The sequence below is a fragment of the Rhinolophus sinicus genome, linkage group LG10 (genome assembly GCF_036562045.2).
Source record: "Rhinolophus sinicus isolate RSC01 linkage group LG10, ASM3656204v1, whole genome shotgun sequence".
NCBI lineage: Eukaryota > Metazoa > Chordata > Mammalia > Chiroptera > Rhinolophidae > Rhinolophus > Rhinolophus sinicus.
The window spans coordinates 13,010,030-13,035,510 of record NC_133759.1 but is presented as its reverse complement, the minus strand read 5'-3'; the positions used below and the strand labels follow the sequence as shown (position 1 = coordinate 13,035,510).

At 50.2% G+C, this 25,481-nt stretch overlaps 1 protein-coding gene and 1 long non-coding RNA gene across 3 annotated transcripts; one reads left to right on the top strand and one right to left on the bottom strand.

The window, feature by feature from the left end:
* Positions 1–147: 147 nt before the first annotated feature.
* Positions 148–12,276, bottom strand: CSRNP1 (cysteine and serine rich nuclear protein 1). Of its 2 annotated transcripts, none has more exons than XM_019727591.2 (5): positions 12,128–12,276; positions 5,536–5,785; positions 3,189–3,448; positions 2,393–2,713; positions 148–2,296 (listed from the first exon to the last, which is right to left on the bottom strand). In XM_019727591.2, exons 2-5 carry the CDS (start codon positions 5,744–5,746, stop codon positions 1,316–1,318), a joined length of 1,773 nt encoding a protein of 590 aa, XP_019583150.2. In that variant the 5' UTR covers positions 5,747–5,785; positions 12,128–12,276; the 3' UTR covers positions 148–1,315. The 2 variants fall into 2 exon arrangements, with proteins under 2 accessions (XP_019583150.2, XP_074168695.1); XM_074312594.1 differs by lacking the exon at positions 12,128–12,276 and adding an exon at positions 6,919–7,028.
* Positions 12,277–12,540: 264 nt separating this feature from the next.
* On the top strand, positions 12,541–22,933 carry LOC141567175 (uncharacterized). The gene is made up of 3 exons (XR_012489615.1): positions 12,541–12,639; positions 13,401–13,477; positions 22,798–22,933. It is a non-coding gene; the product is annotated as an uncharacterized LOC141567175 (long non-coding RNA).
* The last annotated feature ends 2,548 nt before the right edge of the window (positions 22,934–25,481 follow it).

Below are 25,481 nucleotides of genomic sequence, written 5' to 3'. Positions count from 1 at the left end.
AGGAGGCCCAGAGTATTGCACCCCCCACTCCTACAGCCCCCCACCCCCAGCCTCAGTGTCCACATTGAGATCGGCAGGGCCTATCTCCCCCTCCCTCCTCAGGGTGTACGTGTGCTCCTACTTGTCCCACAAATACAGACCATACCGTTAAAAATAGAGCCTCTTTATTGGTACCTGTAAGTTCAGGTACAAGGTGTTCCCACAAGCACACAGGCTGGCAAGGCCTCCTGGGCAAGAGGGCAGGCCCAGAGCCTGGTCTTCTTGGCACAGACACAGAGAAATATGAATAAATTATAGTTCTAATACTCAGGGACAATGTAGAAATTATGGTACAAAATTCAACATCAGCAAATGATGGGCATAGAAGCCCTAAGGAGCCACCCCTTGCCCTGGCCAACTGGCCTTGGGGGCACAGGTAGGTGGGCCGGGCTGGAGTGCAGTGCCCAGAAAGCCCTGAGTTGTCAGGGGCATGCTGTGGGCCCTGAGGCAAGTCCCTTGCCGTCTCTGGGCCTCCTGCTTCCCCCTCCTACATTGATGGGCCAGGAAGACAGGCTGTGGCCTTTGCAGGAGGGGAGAGATGGGGCAGAGGACAAGAAGCAGAGGGGGCTGAGCAGGGTAGAAGAGGGTTTTGGTCACGATTGGTCAGCCCAGCCCCTCCCCTGCCTGGACACTGTCCCGGGTCAGCCCCTGCCTGCTCAGCCATCTGGAGCCAGGCAGCTGCCACAGTAGACACAGGGCTCAAATCCACACCTGGTCTACACCTGAGACCACGTAGGGCAGGGCTGCAGGACTACAAGGCAAAAGGGGCTCATGGGGTCTGTGCCCCACCCACCCCAGCATTGCCCACCAGCCAGACAGAAGCCTAAGCCACCTAGTCTCCAAATAAATTATGGAAATAAATTATAGTCTTCACAGTCCAGAGGATTCAGCCACCCAGGGGACCACGGCTCAGGGTGGCAGAAGCAGGAAGTGGCTGATTCCAGCCCTGTCTTTGGGCTAAGAAATATCATACAAGACCAAAAAGGGGTCTGCAAAGCTCCAGAGGAGCCATATGTCCTCCTCTTCTTGGCATGTGCTGTGGAAGTGGAAGAGACTGTGTGGCCGAGGGGGGCTGAAGGCGGAAGCCCCCTCCCACCCTCTCTTCAGCACGGAAAGTTAAAAAAATAAATAAATCCAGAGTGTTGCATGAGAATTAGGAGTGCCCAGGTGGGTGAGTCAGCCAATGGGAGACTGTTACATACAGACCCCGGGGAGCCCCCAAATTATAATACAGCAGCAACAGGGCTCTTGGGGCCGGGACAAGGCACCCTAGTCCTCACACAGGCACAGGCTCCACCAGAGACGCTGGGGCGGTGTCCTCAAACAGCTGGCTGTCCATGAAGGGAGCCAGGCCCTCGGCAGCTGGTTCGGACGAGCCCATGATGGACTCCAGGAAGCAAACACTGGCGTCCCCAGGTGGGGAAAAGGCAGGAAAGGGAAAGTGGGGTGTCTCGAAGTTGTCCAGGTTGTCGGATAGCTTCCGAGAGGTGTAGTGAGGCCCCAGACTATAGTCTGGCAGGGCCTGGAGCAGCTCGAAGGAGTCGCAGGACGACAAGCTGAGGTCCACTGAGCTGCTCTGGCCGGCGTCCATGCTGGGCGGCACGGAGCTGCCAGGGAGGCCGCCTTCTCCCAACCCTTCAAGGCTACCGTTTAGGAAGCAGCTGGCATCCAGGTTGGCATTTTCATCCAGAATGCCGGATGTGAAGCTAGAGCTGGAATAGTTGTGGGTCCAGCTAGCCAGGCCGCCGGGGTCACCAGTACCGAAGATATCAGCGAGGTGGAAGCAGCTGAGGTTGTCGAGACTCCCCACACCCCTTTCCTCCTCTTCCTCCTCCTCTCCACCCAGGTCAGAGTCACTGAAACTCAGGATCCGCTCGAGGCTATCGTCATCCGCGGCAGGCTGGAAGCCAGGGCCAGGCAGGGCCGGGTGGGCAGGGCTGTCGGGGGCCTCGCTAGCGCCCGATGCTGTGGAGCAATCAGTCATGTCGCTGCTGCAGCTGTGGTCTCCCAGCTCACTGCTCAGAGGGGAGTTGGCCAGTGGGAAAGGAGGGGCCAGGACCTGCTCACCAGGGCTGGGTGGACCACCCTGGGCAGGGGCCTCCAGCTCCCCAAGGCTCTCAGCCCCCTGCTCCAGCTGCAGACGGGTGAGCGTGTGGATGAAATGGGTCTGAACCCGCGCCTGATTAAATTCCACACGGCCCTTGGGGTTCTCACAGCCCTCCTTGCAGCAGCCACAGGGGAATGCCGTATGATCCATCTGCAGAGAAAGAAGAGGAACCAGTGAGGATCCTTTGCAGCCCAGAGAAGCCCCCAAGCTTAGGCTCCCCTTCCCAGCCCAGTCCGGCCACCGTACCTGGCACTTGATGCCCGCCAGGCTGCAGCTGCAGGTCTCAGGGTCACAGACCCTATCGCAGCGACAGCCACAATCCTCCCGGGATTGACGCAGAGCCTGCAGCTCCCGCTTCTCCTCCCGATCGATCCTCCGTACACCAGCAGCCCGCAGCAGGGCCCGCCGCTTCCGGGCTGGGTAGGGCTGTAGGAAGGTCATTTCTTCTAACTGACCACCGGCCACAGCCGCTGCCAACTCCTCTTCTACAGAGGCGTCATCAATAGTGTCTACTGTCAGTGGCAGGCCAGCCTCCGTCTCAGGTACCCCCGACTCTGCAAGCTGCGTCTGCGGGAAGAAGGAGGGATGTAAGTAGTACACACATACACGGTCTGTAGTCCCCACAGCCATCAGTCATCAGCCAAACCCTCCCGATGTGCTTACTCTGCACTGAGCACTGTGGGACAGCTCAGAACACTGCCCTCACGGCATTTGCAGAGATTTCCTGTTCATGCCCTTCCCCAGTGCACGGACAAACGCCCTCCCAAGCCAGACAGATACACCAACCTCCAATGTCCATCAATTCTGCATTTCCCTCCCCAGTGAGGTCAGACAGATTCAGGCCCTGCAGCAAACCCGATACCTTGCACACCCCACTCCGTCTGCAGCTAATCCAAGCAACAGACCCTGACCAAGCAATTACTGGCCTTTTTCCCCAAATCCATAATGAGCAAACCGGCACCCGCCCGTGATGCCCCACCCCTCAAGGCTAGGACTTCAGGAGCTGCCCTACTGTGTGGGCCTTGGAGTGGAGTCTGCTTACCTTACATCGAAGCACCTCCAGCTTCTCCTCCTTCAAGCGTTGGCGGAGCTTCTCGCGCCGTGCCCGGGCTCGCTCCTGGGTAAACTCGGCCAAGGAGAAGCGGCGGCAGGCACTGTGGCGAGGGGCCATACCTAGAGTGCAGCCACCACGGCTGGGCACGCTGGTGAAGCCCTGGCACCGAGGAAAGTAGAAGACGGTGATGCCATCGAAGGCTACGCGGCACGGGCGCTTCCGGGGAGCCCGCTTCAGGATAGAAAGAGCTGGAAAGCAGACAGGGAGGGGGTAGGGCATGAGTTCTCTGGGAGGCACAGCACAACCCCCTGGAAGATGAGGCTGAACTGTCTGTCTCTCCTCATACCTCCTCCTCTGTCCTCCCACCCCAACAAAGAAATGGATCTGAATTTAGGAGCCAGCCTGGCTAGGATTGGAGATGGTAAAACTAAACACACCACCCCTATGCCAACACTGCCTTAGTGCTACTCACCAGTCCAAATGAGAGCATTTGTGAAATTCAACATCTTTCCCATCTTTATTAGCCATTTACAGGTCCCTTGTACAGTTTTCTATAGTTTTTTTTTTTGATTGATTTATAGGACTTCTTTATATATGATATTACCGTGTCTCCCAAAAAAATAAGACCTAGCCGGACAGTCAGCTCTAATGCGTCTTTGGGAGCAAAAATTAATATAAAATCGGGTCTTATAGCTGGACAGTCAGCGCTAATGCGTCTTTGGGAGCAAAAATTAATATAAGACCCGGTCTTATATTAATTTTTACTCCCAAAGACGCATTAGCGCTGACTGTCCGGCTAGGTCTTATTTTTGGGAAACCAGGGTAGAGACATTAACCATCTGTCTGGCCTATCTGTGAAAATCTTTTAGTCTTTTATTTTTGTTCATGGCATTTTACAAAATGATTTCTAAGGTTTATGTAGTCAAAAATATATCGATCTTTTCCTTTATAGCTTCTGTGTTTTGCAACAGGCTTAGAACAGCCTTCCTTTCATAAGTTATTGGTTGTATATATTCAATACATATACTGGTATATTATTGCTTTTTATTAGGTTGAAGCATAAGAAATTACCATAAAATAGTTGAATATTGGCAATTCCATATAACTCAATATATTAATTTCGTACCCAACTACCTGAGGGTATTCGCTTCTAAAAGGTTTTCTGTTCCTATTCTTGAATTTACCAGGTAGCCAGCCATCTGCAAATAATGGCAGTTTTGCCTGTGCCAACACAATACAGAAAACTCTTACTCTCTTAGGGAACTGAATTGGCTAGCGCTTCCCGAACAATGTTAACCAACAATGATGACAGACAGCGTCCTCCTCTTGTTCCTGGCTTAGTGGGACTGCGTCCAGTATTTCCTCACTAATCAGAATCAGCTTTTGGGTTGAAACCAATTTTTTTTTTTTTAAACCATTTAAGTAGAATTCACTTATTCCCATCTTACCAAGAGTCTTATCTAGAAGGAACATTACATTTTGTCAAATATTCTTCCAGCATCAAGAGCTCTTATGTTTTTCTTCCTCTGACATAGTCATTTGGTAAGCTCTACGGTTGGCTTTTATAATATTAAACCATCCTTGTATTTCCAGGGTAAACCCACAGTAGTTTAGTCAGTTAATATACTTAGATTCTATGTGCTAAAAATCACACTTTTTTATGTAAAATGCAGATATACATATAATCCACATATAAACAGACATCATCTCTGTGGTATTAATATATCATGTGGGGTTGATTAGGGGAAAAAAATGTCTAAAAAGCCTCCTTGGTGTGGAGGGGAGTGATAATAAAAAGTAAGGTTGAGAAACACTGCTCCAGGGCAATCTCTCTTAGTTTGGAATCAGAATCATGCCAGCTTGAAAAATAACTGGGAAAAAACACTTCACTACGTTCAGGCAAAGCCAAACAGTATTTTGACAGGAGAGGGACCGGCTTGACAGGCCTCTTGGCAGGGAAGTGTGGGGCGTGGGACTGCAGGAGTGCAGTTGGAAGGACAGGGCGAAAGCTGGAGAAACGAAACTGGAACAGAAGGGAGGAGCCAGGGTGGGAAGGCAGAGGGCCATTTGAAGAGCTCCATCCTGAACGTCAGGACTCCGAAGCAGGGGAGTCCTAAGGTCAAGGGTGAATCTAGCCAAGTGCCTCTGGACAGTGGGCATTCCTGAGTGACCACTGTATTCCAGGAAGTGGACAAGGTGGAGAGCATGGGAGGGGAGCTAAAGCTATGGGGCGCATGACCTCCAGAGACCAGAATGGCTTTGTTACAGGCCTCCTAATTTCATCTTCAGGAAGGAAGAAGGGGTGTGTGGGGCTCCCAGGGGAGAAGGGACTCACGGGTGAAACTTTGGGGGCCACTGAAGTCACGGTCAGGCAGGGATATCTGATCCCAGGGGCCCTCCTCTTCCAAGTCCCAGGCTGGGGAGACAGAAGAGCTTGGGGAGCAGGAGAGAGAACGGTGGCCCGAGGAGGACAGAGAAGAGAAGGAGCAGAGCGAGGAGTCGTCCTCATGCAGCTGGTCAAACTTCCTCTTCAGCAGCCCCGTCATGGTGGTGCAGGGGTGCCGTGGGGTCTGGGCACAGACAGCCTGGAAGGGAAGGAGAAAGCTCTCATTGGTCTCATTGGCAGCCCATGCTCATCATCTCTGCCACTTGCACCCGCGGCCTCCCAGGCCCTCTTGCCCCAGGCCCTGTAGGAGGCACATCTGCAGGAGGCTTCTTTGCATACGATGATGATGATGATGATGATGATGATGATGATGATGACGGAACACCCAGGCCCAAACCCTCCTCCTGGCTCTCGCAGTCTCCCACCCCCTCTGCCTGAAAGCCTTCCCAGGACACTGCCAGGCACCTTCCCCACTACTTCCTACAACCCACCCACACACACACATACACCAGACCAACAGATGGACTGACAGCCCTCCACGCGGCCTCGCTCATTCCCCGACAGGAATCCTCGGGGCTGACTCACGGGCTGGGTGATTCACACAGCTCGCATCTGTGTGCCTTTGTGTGTGTGAGGCCCTCTGTGACAGGCTGCACAGCCCTGTACAGTGGCTCTGCTTCCTCCACCTCCTCCTTCCCTCCAAGCATACCCACAGGCACAGGCCCAGCTGCAGCCTTCACTCCAGGGCCAGGCGAACCAGGACACCAGGCAAAGGCTGGCTTTGACACTGGCCCCGATTCCCACACCCAGGACTTTCCGGAACCCCTCCTCTCCTGAGAAGGAGCTGCCCAGACTTTCCCTCAGAAACCCCCGCCCCGCAGAAGTCCCCTGCCTCCAGGCCTAACTGTGGGACCCAGAGCCACCGAGGCTTCTTGTCTCTTTCACATACATCTCCTGTTTGATCTTAAAAAGTCACCTACATCTTGCCTTCTACTCCCAATATCTAGCCATTTGTTCTAATTAACTTTCTATGGAAATTATTTTTCCCCCTTAAAAAAAAAAATAGTGAAACTGAGCTGCTAAAACAATGTCCCACTCTCTCCCGTCTGTAGCTTGGTGACTTGGAGTCACCCAGGACACACCACTCGTGCCGGCCCTTTGAGGGTCTCAGCCCTCTGCATGAGGGCAGCCAGACTCCCACAGCCTAGCCGGCCCCATCCGAGTGGAGGGGACTCAGGGTTCCTTCCCCTAAATGCCACGGCAAATAACAGTCCCTTCCACTGCTTGGGAATCTCCCAAGGACTCAGTCCTAAGAGCTGAGCATACAGATACCTTGTCTCTGCACGTCCGGTGGCACTCAGGGCTGGGCCCCCAGGAGGTCACCAGGAGGAAGGGGAAACGGTGCAGAGGCCCCAGTGCTGGGGAGCCCCTCCCCCACTGCCATCACAGGAAACGAGAACAGGAAAAACTAAGCAGAAGGCTGGTGATCTCCCCTCCTCAGGTGTCCTTTCTAAACACTCCTTGCTCCTTTGCCAAGCCTCCCACGAAGTCACTGAATCCTAGACCTGGAGTGAGTGCTGTCAACTGACTTATTGGATAGACTTACTGGGTAAAATTCCTTCCAGGGACAGCCTCTCCCTCCAGGCACAAGAGAAGCAACAGTGGCTCCCCTCCTTGCAAACTCTCCACTCTGGGGGGGAGGGGGGCGCCGGGGAAGGACACACAGGTGTTTCCGGGGGCTGTGGGGGCTGCTCAACGGGTAGGTTCTCAGGATTGGTACCCTGCCTCCCAGGGTTAAACCACAAACAAAAACAACCCCGCTCCCAGCTGACTTGCTGGATCTCCCAGGAGATGGGGGAACTCATGACCCAGAGCCAGGCATACATACATATAACACACATGCAGACCAGAGACTCAGACACATACACACATGAACAAACCACACCCAGGCATGCTGTCCCCACAGTCCCACTAGGAGAACCCATCCTTTCCCAAGCTCCAGATGCTGTCTACAGGGTATTGGACGCCTCCCTAATCACCACCCCCACCCCCAGGCCTCAGACACCTCCTCCCAAACCAAATGAACACTTGGTATTTCTGCCTGGCTGTGCCTTAGAAACATAAAAGTCTGCAGGCCCCAAATCGAACCCCTTGTCTTTATTCCCCAACCCCCCACCCGTGCCATCTGTTCCTCTTCCTGTGTTCCCTATCTTAGTAACAGCACTGCCACCCACCCAGTTACTCCAGCCAGAAACCTGCAGTCATCTTCAACTCTTTTCTCCCTCCCCCTCCATCCACATCGAGTTGCCCAGGGCTGGAAGTACACATTAGCTCATTTAACCTACACAAGGCCAGGCACAGACTCGTCAGGAATCATGGAGGCCACCCAGCAGAGAACTGTAGCTCCAGAACCAGGCAGCCTGCATTGGAACACTGGCTTGCCTCTTAATTGGCTGAGTGACCGCGGGCAAGTTCCTTAACCTCACCACTCCAATTCTTTGTCTTAAAACCTCACTGGGTTGGGCGGTTTACGTGAATCAATACACGCCAAGTTCTTAAGAACAGTGATAAGTGTTTAGTGAATGTGTCATTCTACACTGTGAAAAAAAGAACGAGCTCCTGGATACACACAACACAGATGCATCTCCCTGATAGCGTGTGGGGTAAAAGAAGCCAGCCACAAGAATACCGGTGAGTGAAGCTCAAGAACAAGGCAGACTCAATCTGTGACGATACAAGTCAGAAGAGTGGTGGGGGGCAGGGAGGGGAGTGTCTAGAAATGGTTTATCTTGATCTGGGATGTGAGTCATTCCAAGGGTGTCTAAAACCATACAAATCGTCTAGCTGTACACGTAAGATTCATATACATCATGTATTTTATGTATGTCACGTATAATTTTACAAGTTTATTACCCTTACATCTCTGTCCCTATTGCTACTACTCATGTCCCTGCCTCTACTCCTGTCCTCTCCCCGCAGCCATTCTTTACCCTGAAGCCAGAGTGATCTTATTAAATCACATATCTATCTGCCACCCCCATGCTCAGAATCACTCCGGAGCTCCCCTTAGGGTCAAGTCCAGAATTCCGAGACGCTGAAGCAGGCCTAGATGCTGCCTCTTCTCCACACTCATCCTGCAAGACTCTCCCCACTCACTTTATACTCCAGCTGAACTTGCAGTGCCCCCGCTCACCTCCTAGCCTTTGCACAGCTGGAACCTAGCCTCACCCCCCCCCCCATTTAGAAATCATCTCCAAAAGGCCCTCCCTGAAAGCCCCACTCCCCTCCCTGACTACATGCCTCTCTGGGCTCCCATGGGCCCTGGGATGCCCCATCACAGCCTTTACCCCCCCACCCTGCAAACGCCTCACTGCTCATCTCCTTCCCGTCCGTCAGGCTGAGGGCCTTTCTGCCTGGTTGTCACTGAGCCCATGCCTAAGAGTAGTATGACATACAGAAGGCACCTGAGGGCCATCTGAGGTAGGCAGGTGGGCGCTTCATATCATATATAAACAAAGAAACAAGATTTAAGCACATGAAGTCTCTTGTGGGGGTGGCTACTAGTCAGTGTAACCTGCTGCTGTCACAATTAAGGGAGGGGTGGGGGGAGGGTCGGCACATGCCTGCCCATCCCCCAGTCTACATCAGAGGGTTTGAGCAAGAATGGTACCCAGAAGGGGGGTGGCTCTGGGGGCAGGAGAAGAAAGCTCAGGCTGCAGGCAGGTGCCAACACAGGTATCTCAGGAGGCTCTCTGTTCCAGATGAGTAAACAGAGATGTCAAGGAAGCAGGTTCAAGCCAGACACCTTGCTTCTGCCTCAGGGTTACCTACAGAACAGGAACTTAAGGTGAGAGGTGGACACAGGGAAGCTATAGAAGTGCCGCAGGTAATGTGATGAACCCCAGCACCATCTGCAGACCTGGAATGAAATGTCCTCCCTGATACTCCTTTGCGGTAAGGGGAGGGGGAAGAGCCACTGTCCCACCTGGGAATCCAGAGTCAGAGAGGCAGGAGCAGGGGACGAGACAAAAAGACTCTGCCAGAGACCAGGAGAGGCCAAGTCAGAAAAAGGAATGAAACATAGATAGTGGAAGAATCCAAAAGTGTCAGACAGTGAGTCAGAGGGTGGGGGAGGGGCCCTCAGCAGCTACCCAGGAATCAAGATCCCGACTGTGGCACAGTTCCCAGGGTGAGCACAGCCCCCTCCTGGGGTCCTGGAGGAAGGAAAAGCAATTCCCAGGAGCTGGCTCAGACAGAAATACCACACCCCCAGGAGCCCTGGAGACAGGCCCTGAATCAAAGAGAACCAGACTTCTTCCGGGATCTGCCTGGGCCCTGAGAATCAGGGCGCCTTCCTGCCACCACACACAGGAGCTGACAGCCCAACTCGGAGAGCACACCTCCTTACTGTACTCGCCACAACTGTCTCCACACTCAGGCCACACTATGTGAACCCAGGGAAGGCCACCTCACCCTGGGCACCAAGCAAACAAAGGCTATTTGGGGAGTGGGGGGAGGAGAGGGACATCTCAGGGCCTCTGAGAAGTCCTGCCCACTCCTCTGTGCATCTCAGTAGTCCGAAAGCCCCAGCCCCCAGCCAAGAGCTGGTATTGGGGAGGGGGCCTTCAGTGCCTCCATCCAACTCCCAAGAATCTGAAGAATGTGTGCGTTAACCTCCGAGCCCCAAGCCTTGGGTCAGTTTCCCCCAATACCTGGGGTCACATGACCCCAGGCCCTCAAGAACTACTTCCTGGGAGAAGGGGAGGGCACCTCAGAGCACCTTGGGCCCCCACTGGGATTGGCTAGAAAAACAGCCTGGGCAGCCCAGAGGGCAGACAGGAAGCCTTGGCACACCCCTCCCCCACCCCTTCCTCTGAAAGTGATCCCGGGGGGGAGGAGACACTTCTTCAGCCTTGGCCTCCAGCGCCTGGCACTGGGTAGGTGCCAAACGTTTGCCGGCTACATGAGGCAATTGCTTCTGCAGCAAGGAACCGGCACCTGACAGCAACTGCTTCCTCCATCCAAGGGAGGCCTCTTTCACTCTCATTCATTCATTCAACAAGTATTTCTCGAGCTCCTATGATGTGCCAAGCACTATTCAGGCATTCAGGCATACAGGGAGCAAGACACTCCAGTGCCGCCCCTTGAAGCTTTGAGTTAGTGGGCAGGAGTGTAATTAAAGTTTACGAACCCTGCTGTGTGCTGCAATGAAAGGTCGAAGGGGTAAGGCAGGAGAGGTACAGCTGAGGGTGAAGACAGGTCTGTCCCAGGAATGGATGTGGGAAGAGTTCCAGAAAGGGGCACAGCAAGTATGAGGGACTTGAGAGAGGGAGAGTCAGAATGGGGAGGGGGGAGGGGCCGTGAGGCGGGGTCTCCGTGGCCAGGGCGCCCCGGCTGGCTTTTAGCCTGAGGGCACAGGAAGCCACAGCAGGGTTTAAGTAGGGAGTGACAATACCAGATTTGCATTTTTAAAAGATAGCTCAGCATTAGGACTGAAGGGGGTGTGACTGGTTAAACCGTGCTGCCAGAGTGACAGATGACAAGACAAGGGCACAGGAGAGCAGGGAATAGACTTGGTGACCTCAGGATGTGGAGACCACAGAGGGCAGTGATGTCAAGGGTTTGGGGGTGACGTGATGAGCTCCACTTCAGGGAGCTGACACATCTGAGTGGAGGTGTCGAGTGGGCAGTGGAGCCAGGGAGGGACGCTCTGTGTCAGAAGTGTGGGCTAGTGTGTGACTGTGCCGGGGAGCAGTTGTGACTAACTGTGTGATGGTTGCTGTGGAGTGGGCATCTCCACAGAGCATGCCTCTGGAACGGCCCCCGGGGGGGTGGGGGGGAACTGGGGACCGGGAGGAAGTACGTGCTGGAAAGGGGAGAAAAAGTGCGTGGGAGAGAGCCTACGTGTGTCCGAGGGTGGCCGGGGGAGCTGCGCCCGTGACTCACAGCGGTGGTCTCTGCGTGTGACGGCAACTGACAAACAGGTGAGCGTACAACACAATCCCTCCTCCCTCCCTCCTTCCCAGGGTCCGTGACTCACGGAGCCTCACTCCTCGCTCATCCCTCCCTGATCCCCGCCTCCCAGGGGGGCCGGGCACGCGCGGCAGCCCTGGTAACCGCCCCCGGGGGGGAGCCCGAGGATGAAGGCGACAAATGTCACCTGCTCCGGCCACGCGAGGAACTTCTGAAAAGTTCGCAGGCAACTGGGTCAAATGAAAACTTACCCACGGACACGCGCACCCCGTCACCCCGCCACCAGCGCACAGCCTCCGCTCGGTCACCACCTCACCGGGCTCGGGGCGCCGCGACTTCTTGGGGTGCCGGAGGCTGGGCGGGGGAGGGGAGCAGAAAACCTGCGCCTCTCAGCCCCGGACCCCGTCTGTGGCGCTCAGTTTGGGGCCCAGCTGGGGTGTCCTTGGCCCCGCGTCCGCTCAGGGTGGCAGGGGGCAAATGGCAGGGGCCGGAGGAGCAGTGCCACCTGCGCGGGACACCCCCTCCCCAAAGTCCCGTCCAGCCCAGCCCGGAGCCTCACAGCGCTTACCTGCGAACCAGGCGCTCTCCAAAACCACCGACGCGACCCGCGTCCCAGCCGGGGACGCCCTCTGCACCGCGACCCTGTGTTCACTCGGCCGGCAGCAGTCGGCCCAGCGGCCCCTCCGCTCTGCGCGTCCGGCAGCGGCGGCGGCGGCGGGAGACTGTCTGCGCAGCCCCGCCCGCCGCTCCGCCCTCGTCGTCAGTGGAAAACTCCGGGGCCGGCCTCGCTGACGCACGCCCGGCCGCCCGCCAGGCCGCCTGCCGCCCCGCCCCGGAGGCACCGCCCCCTCCCCCGCCCGGAGCCGGGCGCCGCGGCCACTGGCCTCCCCGCCGATTTTGACCAGTTACGGCGCCGCCACCGCTCTCCGCCCTCCGCCTTCAGCCCCCTCCCACCTCCGCCCCTCCGTCGTCTTCCCCCAGCCTCGCTCCTGCAGTTTTACAAAGTCGCCGACGCACCAAGCCGGCGCAGCAGGGTTGTTGAGATCTCCATCTCACCCCACGTACCCGGTTGACAGATGGGTAGGCTGAGGCGCAGAGCGTGGGTCAGGTTGGGACGGCGGCACAGTGGGGGCCTCCTACACCCCCTCACCCCTACTCCTCCCTTGGCAGTTTACTATAATCCAATCTAAACGTTTTCTCCGCTCTCTCCCTACCACTCACCCCCAGATCCGCCACAAAAGTAAACCGACTTGGAGAAAAACCTAGTGTGGCAGGTGTGGGTAATCCATGGGCCTGAATTACACCTTTGCCCACGGGCCAGAGACCCTGCGGAAGCCCTGTGCTAGGGGTTCCTGGAACCATTCCCCGACCCACCCACCCCATCTCTCCTTAAAAAATATATATATATATAGGACTGGTTTCCTCCAAGCCAGACCCTGGCCACCTAAAATGGCCCACTTGGCTCCCACCAAGGCCTTTCCTGACTAGGGGCCAACTCTCCCTGTATTACTGCCCAAGGGAAAGTGTGTGCAGGCCCAGCAGCAAGTCCCAGCCCAGGACCCCACCCTCTGCCCCTCTTCCCAACCGCAGATGCGACCCCTACCCACCGCGCAGTTCTTCCCTCACACCTTTGCTGCAGCCATTCCTCTCACTACTTAAGAGAACCCCATCGTCTTTAAGGCCGCTGCCAGCGCTGCCTCCTCCAGGGAGTCTTCTTGGGAGCCTGACCCTCGCCCTCCCATTCCTGCACCCGCTGCATTCTGGATTCTTCTCCGAATGTCCTAGATGAAAGTTGTCAGTGAGTAGCCCAGCCCTCAGGATTCCTTTCTACCTTCCTTCAGGTGGGGGCTGGGATGACCTGTGCTGCCTGGATGGCTCTGGGGTGAAGATGATGGTGAAGGCCCCTCTTCAGCCACAGGTGTGTATGTAGAGGGGGCCAGGAGGGGTCTGCCCACCCTTTATCTTTCCTGGGAAGAACAACAGGAGGGAAGCCGGTTAGGAGAAGCTATAGCCTCTGTCCTTCCTGGGTGCCTTGAATGTGCGGACCTGGGGGGCCTGCAGCAGGAGGTGTCTGGACAGCTAGATCCAAACTGCCAGTGATTTCACAGTGCCCTTAGGATGACGTCTCAATTCCCTGGGGCCTACAGAGCTGGAATCATCTGGCCCTTGCCCATCTTTACAGCCTCACCTCTCTCTTCATACTCCCATCCCCCACTCCCTTTCCTGCTCCTCCATTTTAAGGTCTTTGTGTACAGTTCTTTTTATTTGGACATTATGCTTGCAACATTGATACAACTGCACATCGTTTTAATACACACGTGAGGCATTTTGTATGTCATTAAGTTTCTTTCAGCCTTACCTATGCTTTCAGCCTTACCTATACTTTCAGCCTATAGTCCCATCCCACACCTTGATAATGTTGTTGGGGTGTGTTCTGCTCACCTTGGTTCAGACTTCCAAAGATGCTGATTTGCAGCATGCACCTGCCTTTGGCCCACTTGGTTGTGTGGTTTACTTGTGCGTTTCCTTGGGTGTTGTCTGTGAATAGTGGGAGAGCTGGGCTGTGTCTGACTGTCCTTAATGCTCCATCAGAACTTGTTGAGTCAATTAAACGTACCTGGTAAATGTGTACAGGGACATAGGGCTCAAGGAGAGGACGGGCTGGAAGTGGCTATGGAAGGGTCGTCAGCACACGACTGGTACACCAAAGCCATGGCTGGTGGCTGAGACAGCTCAGCAGGGAGTTGAAACGTTACAGAACTGGGTGTCCGTTGCTGGTGGTGACTCAGCCCTTAGGACTATGATGCTCGCCACCACCCCCATCAGACACTCATGCTGGTCCCAAGGAATCTTTTCTTCCACTGCCTCCTCCTTCCTGCCTCGAATCCTCTGGCCAGGTCCCCAGGAGAAAGGGAGTCTCTGTGACCTAGAGTGGAGTTCTAGTTTCTCTCTTCCCCCACGTCGCTCTCTCTTCCTCTCCCTCCCTCTAGTTCTCCATTCTTCAGTCTTCCAACTTGTAAAATGGTAGTGGAGACGGGGGACACTGGACCAGAGCCCCACTAGCTTCAACATTCCTTGAGTATGAAGCTGCTGCCTACTGGTCAGGGAACTGGGACTGGCTGAGCACTGGAGTCGCTGAGGGTCTCTCAGGCTGCGTAGCTTTGCATCCTGTTGGGCTGTATATTGGGGAAACCAGACCAGACAGAAACCAGGGCAGAGAGTTGGCAAGGGCTGGATTGGGGGCTTAGAGCAGGGAGCCCAATGGGCGATGGGTTTTGGGGGGCAAGAAGAAAAGGAGAGAATATAGGAGAATAAAAAAGAATCTAATAAGTGATGTGTTTTCTCCAGAAAAGCATCTCCCTGTCCGGGATGGGCTCACCAGATGTTGCCCAGATGTTGCTGAAGGGAAACATCTCCCTCTGGGATCCCAAATAAGCTCTTCCTGTTGGGGTGTGGAATTGAAGGGTCTGTTCCAAGGCAGGAGGGTGGGGTCCGGAGCAGCAACCATCTGTGACTATGGCACATACATCGGCAGAAACACACCCACACATCCTCAGGGAATTGCTGAATACTTAGGAGAGTCCGACGAATTTCTCAAACGTTCAGCATCCATGGGCCACCCATTTTAGGTGAATAAAAGATTATTGCTAGTTATCAATAAATATTTTTAAAAATTAATGATGCAGTCCCACCAGAAAACTAAAAGGGACAAATTGGAAAAAAAAAAGGTACTAAATGTAGCAAGAGTGAGAATTAACCAGATTTGTTATACATTGTTGGTGGGAAGGGGAATTAATACGTCGCTTTGGATAACTTGGCAGTACCTACTAAGGCCAAACATAGGTAAACTCTATAGTCTTGTAATTCTACTCCTCAGTATATAGAGAAACAAGGGGCTGATGTCCACCAAAAGACACGAGAATGTTATAGCAGCAGCTTTATTCATAACAGCCTAAAACTGGAAGCAACCCAATGTCCAATAGGTGAGTGGAAACAAATTGTGACTTGTCACACAACGGAATATTGCATAGCACTGAAAAAGAACAAACCATTGCCTCATAGAATTACAGGGATGAATTCCTGTCATTATAGTGAATAAAAGAAGCCATGCACAAGAGAGGAATAACTATGATTCCACTTATTTATATCAAGTTTAAAAACAGGCAGAACTAAAGCACAGAGATAGATAACATTACCTTTGGGAGTACCGCCTGGAAAGGGACACAGGAGACCCTTGTGGGGCTCTGGAGCTTTCTATATCTTCATCTGAGCAGTGGTTGGACAAGTATGTACATCTGTAAAACTTCACGTTCTGCACTTCAGATTTGTTCTCTGTATGAAAGTTTTGGGCCTGCCCGGTGGCTCAGGTGGTTGGAGCTCCATGCTCCTAATTCCGAAGGCTGCCGGTTCGATTCCCACATGGGCCAGTGGGCTCTCAACCACAAGGTTGCTGGTTCAGCTCCTCGAGTCCCGCAAGGGATGGTGGGCTCTGCCCCCTGCAACTAAGATTGAACACGGCACCTTGAGCTGAGCTGCTGCTGAGCTCCTAGATGGCTCAGTTGGTTGGAGAGCGTCCTCTCAACCACAAGGTTGCCGGCAGTTCGACTCCCGCAAGGGATGGTGGGCTGTGACCCCTGCAACTAGCAAACGGCAACTGGACTTGGAGCTGAGCTGCACCCTCCACAAGTAAGACTGAAAGGACAACAACTTGACCTGGAAAAAAAGTCCTGGAAGTACACACTGCTCCTCAATAAAGTCCTGTTCCCCTTCCCCAATAAAATCTTAAAAAAAAAAAAAAAAAGAAAGTTTTGCCTTGATAAGAGGAGGAGGGGATCCCTTTCACAATTAGGGCACTACAATGATGATTGTGAAAGGAATATCCTTGTTTTCAGCCTTCCCTCAGTAAGTCTACCTCATGACCAGTGCGGGATACCTGGGACTCACCAGTCAGGTTCAACTGTTTAGGTTTTGCACCATCTAAATGAGTGTAACAGGTAAAACTTTTATTCCACCGTGATTCTTAGGTGCAAGGATCTTCATGTTATGTTACATCTAAGAGTTTTATAGTTCCAGCTCTTACATTTAGGTCTTTGATGTAAGTGTTAATTTTTATATGTGGTGCAAGGTCAGAGTCCAACTTCATTTTTTGGCATATGAATATCCAGTATTCCCAGCACCGTTTGTTGGAGGGGAAAATGTTCTTTTTCAAAATCAAATCAAAGCAGCTGAGTCCCAGGAGAACTTCAAGTTCAGTCAGCAGGGACACTCTCCCGTGTGCTGCCTCAACTGTCCCCCGCCCCCCAAGTCTTGTCTGAGGAATGGAGATGCCTTTTACTATCCAGGAGGGCTGTCTGTCTGATTTTCCATCTAGGTTGTCTGCTCACAGCTAGTGGGCTCCTTATCCAAGCCTATGGATTCACCACGAGTAGGCGGTGGCTCTGCCATTTCCCTACCCTTGGTTATGGGGAGGTAAGGGAGGAATCTTCAATGAGGCTGGGAACAGGGACCAAGGGCCTGTCTCCTTAGGATGCTCAAACATCTCTCTCTGGAAAATCCCACCCACCGCTTCTTCTCCCCAGTCCTGGGGGGAGCCCTGTTCCTCTCCACCTTGCCTCTTCTTCCTTTCCCTCAAAGGAACTCACCTCTCCAGGCCCCCATCCCTCCACCCACCCTAGTCTCGAAAGGCATGGCTCCCAGACCACGCCTGAGAACTTGTTAGAAATGCAGATTCTTGGGTCCTCCCCAGACCCACTGAATCAGAAACGCTGGGATTCTGGTGCACATCAAAGTGTGGGACCCACTGAGCTAAGGCCTTGGAGGGCAAAACCCAGGAAGGGGGACTATCCTCAAGCACATTTCTGGAACATTCTTGTTTATCTAAACTGGAAGAGTTTTGAGTGTACGTCTGTGAATTAAAATTCTGAGCTGTTGAATTCTGGGTCAAAGGATTTTGACAGATATTGCCAAAAGTTGAACCCGTCTCACTCTCGACCAGTAGTATCTGATCATGACTGTTTCCCAACACCCTCCCAAACGTACTGATCTCTGCCAATCTGATAGGAGAAACAAAGCAGATATGTTACTGTTTTCGTTGGCATTTCTCTAATTATGAGTGAAGTTGAGGCTTTTATAAGTCATTTGTATTTCTCTCTAAACTGCTGGTTTATATTTTTTACTTATTTTGCATTGGGTTGTTTTAGGTCTTTGAGTATTGAGGAAATGAGCCCTTCTGCCTGTCACACAGGTCACACTTATTCCTGGTATTTTTATCTTGGTTTATAGTATGTTTTACCATACAGAAGTTTTACATTTTTTAATTTCTTAAATATTTACTTTAGGGATCCTGGGTTTGGTGTGTTGCATTTCCTATGATAATATTATAAATTAATCACCTGTTCTTTTCTCTAGCGTTTTATAATCTTATTTTTAATATATAAATCCTTTATCCGTTTGGAATTCATTTTGACTTAAGGATAGGGTTCCCATTTAATTTTCCCCCAAAAAAGATTAGTTACATTTCCTACCACCATTCTCCTTTAATCTGAATGTTGCCTTAAACAGAAATTGAATCCTCATGCCTCATGTGTACTGGGATCTGTTTTTGGTTTTCTGTTCTGGTCCACTAGATTATCTATTTCATCTTTGGGTACCAAAGTGCTTTATAAATTATAATTTCATAATGCGTTCTATCATCTTATAGGTCTAGTCCCATCGTGCTAGTTTTCTTTTTCAGGGCTTTCCTGGCTCTTATTTATTTCCGCATTTGAGTTTCATATCATTTTTTGACAAGTTCCCCGCCTGACAAACCAAAAAATCCTATGAGTGCACAGTTGACCTTTGAACATGGGTTTGAACTACACAAGTGCCCTTATACATGGACTTTTTTCAATAAATATACAGTCTGCCTTCTGTATCCTCAGTTTCTCATCCATCCTTATATGTCAATTAAATATTTTTCTGAATATTTTATCTTTTTGAGTGCTACTGTCACTTCAATTTCTTGCTATTATATTTTCTAATTTGTATTTTTTTTAAATGTAGAGTAGGGCTACTGAGTTTTGTATAATAATCTTGGAAACTACCATCATCCTGGATTCTCCTTTGTTATTATTATTATTAGTTTCAAATGTACAACACAATGTAATTATTAGACATTTATACCGCTCACAAGATCATAACCCCCCTCCCTCAATCTGCTACCCCTCTGACATCACATATAGCTGTTACAGTTCCACTGACTCTATTCCTTATGCTGTACTCCACATCCTGTGACTACGTATATATTACATTATAGTTGACATTCATTATTATTCAGCTTCAGCTTCAGGTGTACACTGCAGTGGTCAGGCACGTACACCGTCCATGAAGTGGTCTCTCTAATCTGAATTATCTTATTGTCGCCGATAGTTGTGCATTTTTCAGTCACATCACGTGTACATCATTTTGCTATTTTGTTATGGCTTGGTTTGTTTTAAGAAGGACTGGATATGAGATATTTCTCATGTCTTTTTGGCATCTACTTAGAAGAAATTAAATAGTTTTTTGATCTATTAATATGGTCAATTTTATTAGAGATTCTGTAATATTATTCAACCACCTGATGTCACTAGGTTGAACTTACTTGGATATGATGAATGATTCTTTTGAGATATTGTTCATTTATATTTGCTAATATTTTATTTGAGATTTTGCATGTCAAGTTCAATCATATTTAATATTGTTCAGATTCTCCACATTGCTCCCTATCTTTTGTTTTCTTGATAGGCCATGAGCTGATGGGGTCCATTAAAATGTGCTCTTACGTTTCATCCAATTTCTACTTGCGTTTTCCACGTATTGTTATTCTTAACTGTCATATCTTACCCTTGATTTTGAAGTTATGCTACTTGGTGTGTAGAGATTTCTAAAAACGAGATTCTTAATGAAGATACTGTTCTCTCTTCTCTTTAACTTTCTTTTGTCTCATTTAAGATTTTTATTTTGAATTTAACCTTGACTGATGGTAGCACTGAAGCCTCAGCTCAGTATTTTCTTATGTACCTTCGTTTATATTTTATTTTTAACTTTTCTGATTTATTTTGGTAAAGATGCATCTCCTTCATACAACACACACGAGGACATTGTTTTTTTCATCCAATGTCAGAATCTCTGTTCCTATTATTAGGACGGGTTTATCCTATTTACATTTGTTGATATAACTGATATATTAGCCTTAATTCTATCATTTTATCTTCTGTGTTTTCTATTTTAATGCTCCCTCTGTTCTCTATGTTTTACTATGTGTGTTTTTTGTTTTCTTTGATATGCATGTGTGCGCACACATGTGTTTGTATTTTTGTCTGATGATTTGAAGGTTTATAGTCTGTTTTTAATTTTTCTAGTTGCCTTTATATTGAGTTATTTCTCTGCCAAGAGAAGAAAACCTTCAAATGTAGGGAAAGAGTCATATTCTCAAAGGCCAAACCTTGGCACCACAGCTCTATCTTCAAATTCTTGATATCTTATCTTCAACATGAAAAATGGCAGTAGTCTTGCCCTGAAGCCAAAGGTTCAGGGTAATCAAGATTCTAAACATGCCACTGAAATGCTGCTTGCGCTGGCCACCTATGGCACAAAGGGATGCTGCATCTCATCTCGTATATCTAAACCTCATGTGAATATCTTTCCCTCGATAGGCAGCATACTTTGTTCTTACTTGCTGTCCATCTCACCACACAGTGTCTGAAAAGACATAGTTAGAGAGGACGTGAATTGAGGGCATTGACCCTTCTTGCTATTTGTTTCTACACATATCGAGATCAGGAGCCAGATTGGTGCCTGACAGCTGGTCTTTGTAAATACAGTGGTGTGTGGTGGGTGTTCAGATGCAAGTGTGTGTGTGTGTGTGTGTGTGTGTGTGTGCTTTTAAATCCGTGAATTGATGCTGGTTGATCAGTCAGTACCAGCGGATAATGGCGCATTCAAAATAGGATGGTTTTTAGGAAAGCTTATTTACAAAGACAATTTACAGATATGTGGGTGTAGGAGTAACCTGGATGAGCAGCAGCAGAGCTGTTACTACCAACAGGTCTAAAGGGTGAAGGGGAGAAGGGGACCCCCAGAAGGAGAGAACTGAGCAGAGTGGGCCGGCTGCCTTGGGACAGTCAGTGGCCCTCACTGAAGGATTCATCCAACATGTGGACACTCACGGACAGGGAACCCGGGGACTAAATGGCTTGATCTCAGTCTCTTCCCTTTCCTTTTCCTGCTGGGGCTCCCCCCCCCCCCATTGCTGAACCCAACTGAAATTCAGAAGCTCATTCGTCTTATCTTACAAAGGAATTTAGTGATAAATAGAACAAAACGTCATCGGGTACATTTCCTTCATGTGTTTTCTGAAAATATGTGGAGAGCCGACACATCAGTGGTACACCCATTAGGAATGCTTTCAACTACCGGTAATAGAGTGGCTTCAAACAGAAAGGCTTACTTCTGTGCCGTCACAGGAAGGATGAAAGTAGGCAGTCACTCACATCCAATGATGTCAGTCCTGGTGTCTTTAGAATTCTCTCAGGCTTTACCTTGTGCTGGTTGCTTCATATTTGCAAGATGGTTGCCCAGCACCAGATACCATGACTATAGTTAAGTTACAAAGAAGGGGGATGAGGGGTCCTAGCATGTATGCCTATTTTAGTTTTAAAACCCCAAAATTCTCATAGAAGTACCCTCAGCAGACTTCCCATCATATTTCACTGGGCAGAACTGGGTCTTATGGTCTCCTATAGCAGCAAGGCCGACTGGGAAAGTGGGCAATGGGCTGGGCATGATGGATTTAGATCACTTGTCATCAGTTGCCTGAGACTGGAGACCTTGGTGCATGGATCAAAATCAACGGTCTGTTATCAAGAAAGAAGGGATGGAATAAATTCTGGATCAACAATGAACAAAGCTTGCCACAAGTGGTTTTAGTCAACAATAAAGCCAATTGTCTGCTAGCAGTCACTCAGGACAGCAATTGCTCTTTCACACTATGTGCTACTGATTTTATGGGACATCCAAAAGTGTTGTTTGATCAAGGAATTTTGCCAAGGGCTTGCTCTGCTTTTTCTCTGATCTTACTTATTCCTCAGTAGCCTATGACTCAGTTTATAAACCACAGTGTGAGTTGTGTTGGTTTTCACTGGAAGTCAGACCACTTTAATGATACTTCTCTGGTTTTGATCTTTTCTCTGTCTTTAATGACAAAATGCTTCGCTATCACACCAGACATTATTATTTGACCCATATTCTGGAGAGACTTGGTTGGTTTTCTAACTAACTTACAGGGCCTGCTGTGGAGATGATGCAAAAGTCTCAATGGGCGTTGGGCCACTATTTGACAAAGTTGCATAATACATGGTGCTTTCGGGACCTGAGGAAATGTATTACCAGTTAACAAAATCCCATTTTCAGACGTTCATTCCCATATCGGTCTTTTCTGATTCACACTTTTTTCCTGTTTGTGTAAAAGTGTCTCATTCTACAACCTCATCTACACTGGTAGACATAATCCCATTTTATATTGCATTTTTCTTAACTATTTTCAATACTGCTTTTGTGCTTTAATGAGCCTCTTTTGACCTACTGATCCATCTTTATGATTTGGGGCCATACTTCCATATGATGGTAACAATAAAATGACAATATAACAAATATAAGCAATAACATGAAAATGGTGTGAAAATATTTTAGCAAGTTGAACAGTTGATGGCATTCTCTTTACTAAATATGAGCTGAGGTGAACTGGCCAACTGAGTTCTGGGGGCACAGGGATACCCACAAGACCATAATAATTATTACAAAGGTAATGGATTTTTATGGAAACTGTTGCTGATCTCACATTTATGAAAAGTGCACGAACAAAATTGCTTGTCTGTGTAGCAGACCCTGCCATGCCCTACTCACCTCCCCTCACGCTCATAATTTTCACCTGTGCCGATGGCCTCTCCCTGAAAACACATGTGACTCTCAGCCCTGGGGGATTTCTCTGGCCATAGGACCATGCTCAGCTGGCACAGAGGGCAGGCTGGAAGTGTCAGGGAGCTGATACCCCCGGCTGTAGCCTTTAACCCATGGTGGAGTGCTCTGAGGCTGTTCCACACTGTGTCCCAGAGGTCCCAGTGGTACTGAACTGTAGTTTCCCACAGCAGCAAATACTCATCTACACACCCTGAGTTGGTTCCCTTCTTTTCGCCATCTACCTTCTCTTTTCTCCACTAGTGCTTCCTGGGATTACCTCCCAAGTGAAACACCTGCACTCCAATTTCTGTCTCAGGATCTGCTTCTGGGGAAATAGAGCCCAAGGCAGCTTTTGCTCTGAAATATGCTTACTGGCCATGAGACTCGTGAATCCCGCTTTAGGAAAAACTGCTCTAGACAACTGTGCTCATTTGATAAATGAGAAGCCTGAGGCCCAGGGTCACTCTGTGGTCAGAGGTAGCCCTGTACAGTTCGTTCTGGAGTTCTCCGTGATGGAACCAGCATGGCCAGAGGTCCTAATGCCCGTGGAGGCTGACTGGCGGGTCTGATGGAATTCCCTGATGCAGGCGTGATGACACACAGGGGCCTTGGCCCTTCTCAGACTCACCTGGAAGATCCAGAGAGAGGACAGAAACCTGCTGTCATAAACTGGGGCAGCAGAGGAGCAAGAGGAGGGGCAGCTGAGGCTGAAGGGGCCTGGGGCCAGCTGAGAAGCTGGGCCTGACCACTCGGCACCTCCTTCTTCCCCTGAGCCGCTCCCAGCTTGTTCTCCAGCTCTTGCATGGTGCGCCTCCCTTCCCTGCCCCTACCATTGAAATGAAGGTTTTCTGGGTCTTTTCTAAAAAAAGTGGCCCCTAATCACCACACACACGCTGTGATTAGACCCTAGCTTTGTGGATCTCAAAGACACTGTGAGATGGATTCATGTCCTATAGAAAAAAGCGGGAGATTTCTCTCTGCTTTGTCTTTTCCTATTTCCTAGGAGAGCAGCTTGTGACCCTGTCAACCATTGCCAGAAGAAGAGATTGGCTTCTAGCCCAGCTTTCTAAATAATATGATGATCTGTTCCAAATGCCCAACCGGAGACCTTTACTTATTCCCAACTGACAGAGTGGGAAACCTAAGGCCAAGAAAGCAGTTATACCACAAGCTCATGCCCTGACTCTCAGACGGTGATCTTGCCATCCCAACTTCAGGGCAGGCTTGTGAAGGAGTTTATTTAAGCCTTAAGCTTACCCTCATGGTCGCCCCAGAATGAGTACAACCTGATGGGGGTCACAGTTCTGCTGGTGAAACTACCTGCCCTCAGGGCTGTGCCCTGTCCCTCAGTTTCTATGAGGCCAACAGGGATGTCATCCAAAGGAACTGAAGCACAAATGTCAGGGCCAGCTTCTGCGAGAGGAAATTCACGTCTGTAACCTTTACTGAACTCTGCAGTGGACAGGGCCCAAATTCACTTGGGGAGCAGCGAGGGGGGCAGGGACTTAATGATCCAATGAATCCCTGTCCTCCCACAGGGAACTAAGGCTAAGAAGTGAGGGAATTCACATACTAGAAGCTGGAGTATACTAAGGGCCACAATAATACTAGTTGTGGTGGTTTAAAAACATGTCCACGAATTCACATTCTTCTGATCAAAAGGAGGTATCTAATTCCTCTCCCTTAGTGACTTGCTTCTCATCAATAAAATGTGTTAGAAATGATACTGTGTGATTTCCAAGGTAAGTTTCAAAAGATGATACTATTGGCTGGCGAACGCTATTGGCTGGCGTTTTGGGGACACTCACCCTTGCACCCCAGCCACCATATTGTGAGAGAGTCTGGGTTATATGGAGAATCCATGTGTGGGTGTTCTGGTGTCTACCCCCAGCTAAGGTCCCAGCTGACAGCCAGTATCAAATGCCAGATGTATGCGTGAATGTGGTTTCAGATGATTCCAACCCCAGCCTTCATACCTCTTTCGTTATGCACTATCTTCACTAAGTCCTGCCCATATTATAGATTCTTGAACAAAATAAATGTGTGTTAAGCCACTAAATTGTGCGGGTGGCTTGTTGTGCAGCAATAGATAACTGGAACGATACTAAAGTGGATTGCGTTTTTACTAGAAGCCAAACATTGTGCTAAACATATTACAGGATTGTAATCACATTTAATCCTCTAGACAATCCTGTTAGGTAGGTTCTGCGGGATCTCTGTCTCATGGAGAAGGGAAGCTCAGAGTGACTGATTGACTTGTCTGAATTATGGTGGCAGGAACAGGACCCGAAGCAGTGGTATGCTGGTCGTAAATGTTTAACAACCAGTTCTCTGGGATTAAGAAGTTATGCTCCGCAGTGTTTGCCAATTTCCACGGTGTAAATTCTCCCACCATGGCTGGTTTCAAGCTACTGGCACTGCAAGCGAAACTGGAAGAGGTGTGCACACTCTCCAGGCAGTGATGGCTCCAGTACACCACCGAGTGTGGGCTGCCAGCCCAGGACCTCTGTTCTGAGGAGATGGTGGAGAGCGTGTGTGTAGTGAGGGATGATCTGGGGAGTCTTCCAGATTTCTTCCGTGAAATACAGATCGAGCTGTGGAAAACTCATTTTGCCCATTCACTCATGCTGTTTACTGAACTACACCAGACACTGTGCTAGTCACGGATCATTAGTGGCCAATAATACAGACAAGGTCTCTGCTCTCCTGGAATTTTCTTTTTAGCACGACAGAGACAGAGAGACTCAAAGGCCAGAGCATAGTGAGACGTTTGAGTTAATCAGGGAGTGGGAGATGGAGAGTGAAGTGGAGCCCAGACTGGGCATGTCACAATCAGTCCCCAAGAGGACAGATGGGCTGGTGGTTTCCTTCCCTCTTCTGGTCCTTCCCTTTATGTGTGTGTGTGGATGGGGGGGTGCCTTAAGCATGTTAGATTGGGAGACCCC